At 52.5% G+C, this 4464-nt stretch overlaps 1 protein-coding gene across 1 annotated transcript; it reads left to right on the forward strand.

Moving 5' to 3' along the window:
• Positions 1-3566: 3566 nt before the first annotated feature.
• On the forward strand, positions 3567-4393 carry LOC119344891 (noroxomaritidine synthase 1-like). The gene has a single exon (XM_037615183.1). It carries the CDS (start codon positions 3578-3580, stop codon positions 4391-4393), a length of 816 nt encoding a protein of 271 aa, XP_037471080.1. The 5' UTR covers positions 3567-3577.
• Positions 4394-4464: the final 71 nt, after the last annotated feature.

Below are 4464 nucleotides of genomic sequence, written 5' to 3' on the forward strand. Positions count from 1 at the left end.
ACCCTACCCCTATGAGCACCTCCGAGAGACTGAGCCGGCATATCATCTTGAGATTTACGAAGCCACCATAGGCGCCTCGTCGTCGACGGGAACGTCTCCTCCCACTGAAAGCGCATCGCCGGAAATCCTGAAATAAATTCAGGAATAATGCGAGCACCAGGATTTGAACCCTGATGGGTTGGGGATACCACTGTCCACCTAACCAACTCAACCACAGGTTGATTCGCAGTGTTCCTGTTCTTGGCCTGAATAAAAACCGTGTAATGTGTGTATGTTTCTTACTCCCAGTTGATACCCAAAAAAGAAGAAATAAGATCGACCTTGGTCCTTAATCGCAGGAGCCAACTGAGCTGCTCGTCAAAGGCGGCCTGTCAGGCCCATCCATCTACACGGCCCTGCAGCAACCACATTGCCGGAGTAGGCTACCATCAATCAGCCCAACAACCCTCTCTCTTCCCCCCTGCTTGTTCCTGACGAGTCAAACAACCGATCGAGCAGCAGAACCGGACGCCGCGGCGCGCCAGCCGGATGGCGCGAAATTCAAGGCGGCAGCGACGGGGACGTCTTGTGGCCGGGTGTAGCTGGCCTCGTCGATGTGCGGCCGGGTGAACTGCGCCCACGGCATTGCCGGCATGGTCCAGCATCAACAATGCACCCAGACCAGCCGTCTTGTCCGTCACCTGCGAGCCGCCTCCACAACCCTCCCTTCGTACCTCTTCGTCATACGGCGACCAGGGAATACCCCCTTTTCTAGCGCTCGCGCATGTATCATTTAATGCCTCCCCACCTACCGGCTATGCCCATCCGATGGTCCAGATAATGCTACTATATCTATATGCAAGTATGAGCCGTATCGCTGCTTCCCGTAACTGCTATCTGAAAACAGAGGAGTGAATTGCAGAAAACCACCACATTGAAGCGTCGTGTTGCAGAAAAGACTCTTCTATGAATTTGTGCCAGAAAACACTGATTTTCGTTCTAATCATTTGCACAAACCACCTAACCTTCTGTTCAGACATTTTAACCTCTATTATGACATGTGGGTCTCACATTTGATGACGTGGCACAATGTTTCGTGATAGACGACGTTAGATGAGGGATTTTCTGGATTTACAAATCAGTCCCTTTAGTTTTACAGGGACATCCTTCAATCAAAAAACAAAAAGCAATCAACTCCCTTCATGGATTTGGGCTAACACAGCAGCCGAGTAGAGCAGCAGAACAGCAACACGCCGGCCATGGGTGATGGGTCTCGTCGCCAGGCCACCATGTAAGCTCTCTCTCTTTCTGCTATCCATCCTTCCCTGAACTCTCTCTCTCTCTCTCCCCCGAGCCACCACGGCCATGCCACTCTCACCAGCGTCGCCGCCGCCAAGCCTCCATCGAACCACCACGGCCATGCCCGTCACAACTCAGCTGCCCCCTTCCCCCACTCCTGCGCTCGCCCAGGTCAGCTCCGATGCGCAGTAGCTCGACCACGGCAATATGGGCGATGCCGGCGAGAATTTCGTGCTGCTGCTGCCTGGACCTTGGTACCGTGGCTGCCGGAGCAGAGCAGCAGCCGCAAAGAGTAGCGTTAAGTAGCAATGGTTGGGAGCAGCAGTCGCAAGCAGCAGCAACAAACGGGAAAGGAGCTGCGGCGGCGGCAAGCAACGGGAAGGAGCAGCAGCGGCAACCAGCAGCAGTGGGAAGGAGCAGCAGCAGCGACCACCAGCGGGAAGGAGCAGCAGTGGCAAGCAGCAGCAGGAAGGAGCTGGACGGGCATGGTGTCGCCCGCCGTGGCTGCGGCGACCCTCGAGCTCCACTGTGCCGCGTGCGGCACCTCCAGAACGGGGCTATGCGGCACTTGGAGCTCGGCCGCTCTGCACGCAAGAGCTGGGACGCCCTTGAGCTCGCCAGACCAATGCCGGCCGGCTCCGGCAACGAGCTCGTCGGCAGGGAGAGCGTCCTGCAGCTCCGGCACGATGAGGGCGCAGGCGTCCTGCAGCTCCGGTAGGTCGCCACACCAGGCAGCTGCGTAGACGAGCCCCGCCGCCGCTCCCGGATGACCTGCTCATGACGGAGTAGCGCGAGGTCCGGTGGCCCAGCCGGAGCACCTCCTCCACGTCCCCGGCACCCCTCTCTGGCGCACTTTGCCACGTCCCTGCACTCACGCCGCCGGCGACGACATCAGCTGGAGCGAGGAGGGAAGCCCGGTGACGATCTGGATCGGGCAGGGGAGGGATTGGGAGGAAGGTTCTTTTTGAAAAAATACCAGTCTAACGGCGTCTACCACGAAACGTTATGCCATGTCATCAAATGTGGGACCCACATGTCATAATAGAGGTTAAATGCCCGAACAGAAGGTTAGGTGGTTTCTGCAAATGATTAGGATAAAAATCAGTGTTTCCTGGCACACATATTCGTAGAAGAGCCTTTTCTGCAACACGACGCTTCAATGTGGTGGTTTTCTGCAATTCACTCGAAAACAGAGCGTTCAGTGATGCCAAGTTTGGGATTTTCTGCATCCGATAGTTGTGTTGAACTTTTGCACAAAACTGTTGGCAGTCACCTACTAACCATGTTTTTTCTTCTTCATCTGTAAACCGTTATAGGTGCATAACGTATATCCTGGCCTCTGGTAAGTGCTCAGGTATGCATGTACATGCATTTGTGTGTATCTATCGGGCCTTAAAATATAGCCTCAACTCAAATGCTGCTTGAATATTTTCACTTTACAGATGGCTGGATCCGCTCGTTGATCTAGCAGGATGGACATAGTTACCTACCTGATTCTAATCACTCCTTTGCTTCCTCTGCCGGGGTTGAAGTTGGGATTCTGCAGTCGATGGGACCAACAACATCCATTTTTGTCTTTTTGGTTTTGAGTTTTTTTTGCAATGGAAATGATGATAGCTTTGCTTTTTGTTTACTTTTATACTGTAGTCATCGGTTTTATTCATTCACTCTACTTATTATCTGGTGAAATCCAAATAATGGTATCAGTTTCGTGCATACATGTCAGGCCGGCCCTCATCCACAGGCCAGGGATGGGCATGGTTTTTCCAGGCCGTGAGCTTCAGAGTTGAGCTGGATGCCCGCCCAGTGCACAAGTCTCCTGAACATTCATACGTTGTTGTTGTCCACTACTTCAGTGCAGCAGCAGCCCAAAAACAATGGAGGTACCATACGTATGACGATTTCAGACACCTTGTTCATATCACATCAATTAGTTGAGGTATATACTTGCAGGTTTTATGCTATTTCATGACGATACAGAATGCATGATATTCGTGCACAGAACGCTGAACGCATGCTATATCGGGCATCAGAACGCATGTGGTACCAATGGACTCAGACCAAGGGAACAGCTTGTCTATATATATAAATGAAGCCATCGCCATGTACATTGCACCTTACTGCATCCAAGTAAGTATAGTCCTCCCTACACCACACTAGCTAGTGATAATTATGTCACTCATCTCCACAGCACTTGTGCTAGCTAATTGTCCCCCTAGGTCTTTACTTGTACCTGCTGCGGTCTAGTCGTAGAAGATCAAATAACCCAGCAGCAGCAGTGTTCCCCACAAAATGGCCAATGCTAGGCATGCTCCCTTCTCTCTTGGCCAACATGTACAACTTCCATGAGTACAGTTATTTGGTCCTCGCCGGATCAGGCCTCAACTTCAATGGGGACGGCGCGCCTGGGGCCGGGATGCGGTTCTTCATCACCTGCAACCCTGCCAACATCCAGCACATCTTCACGACCAACTACCACAACTTCCCCAAGGGCGCGGAATTCGCTGCCATCTTCGACATCATGGCAGGTGGCCTCTTCACTATCGACGGCGAGCTATGGCATCGGCGCCGCGTGAAATTTGTGGGTGTGATCAGCAGCCCGTGGTTTACTGACCGTGTGGCAGCTCATTGCCGTGACAAGGTGAAGGACTACCTCCTCCCATTCGACATGCAAGAATTAATGGTGAGGTTAATGTTTGACATGACCGCCACAGCAGTCTTTGGCGTGGACCCTGGCTTTCTGTCCTTGGACATGCCTCCCATTGATGCCTCCATTGCCATGGACATGGTCATGGAGGTGGGATTTCTACGGCACACCATACCAGCCTCTTTGTGGAAGGCAATGAGGTGGCTAAATATTGGTCCTGAGAGAAAGCTCCACGAAGCGAAGAAAGTGCTGCACAGGTTTGTTGTGCATACAATTGAGAGGAGGAAGACCACTAGAGAAAATGCTGGTCACGATGAGGATGAGGAGGTTGGGGGTGATATTTTAGCTTCCTACATCAATGACCCGGACTTCTCCAAAGATGACTCGCTCCGTGCGACACTCATTAACTTCATGATCGCTGGGAGGGACACAATTGCCACGACCCTGCCATGGATATTTTATCACTAGCGCAGAATCGGGCAATAGCACCGGTTCGTAAGGCCCATTAGTGCCGGTTTGGTAACCGGCGCTAAAATGTA

The sequence above is a fragment of the Triticum dicoccoides genome, unplaced genomic scaffold (assembly GCF_002162155.2).
Source record: "Triticum dicoccoides isolate Atlit2015 ecotype Zavitan unplaced genomic scaffold, WEW_v2.0 scaffold191076, whole genome shotgun sequence".
NCBI lineage: Eukaryota > Viridiplantae > Streptophyta > Magnoliopsida > Poales > Poaceae > Triticum > Triticum dicoccoides.

What these genes read in the sequence shown, in the direction of transcription:
- LOC119344891 (XM_037615183.1), top strand. Translation starts at nt 3,578, where the DNA reads ATGCTAGGCATGCTCCCTTCTCTCTTGGCCAACATGTACAACTTCCAT.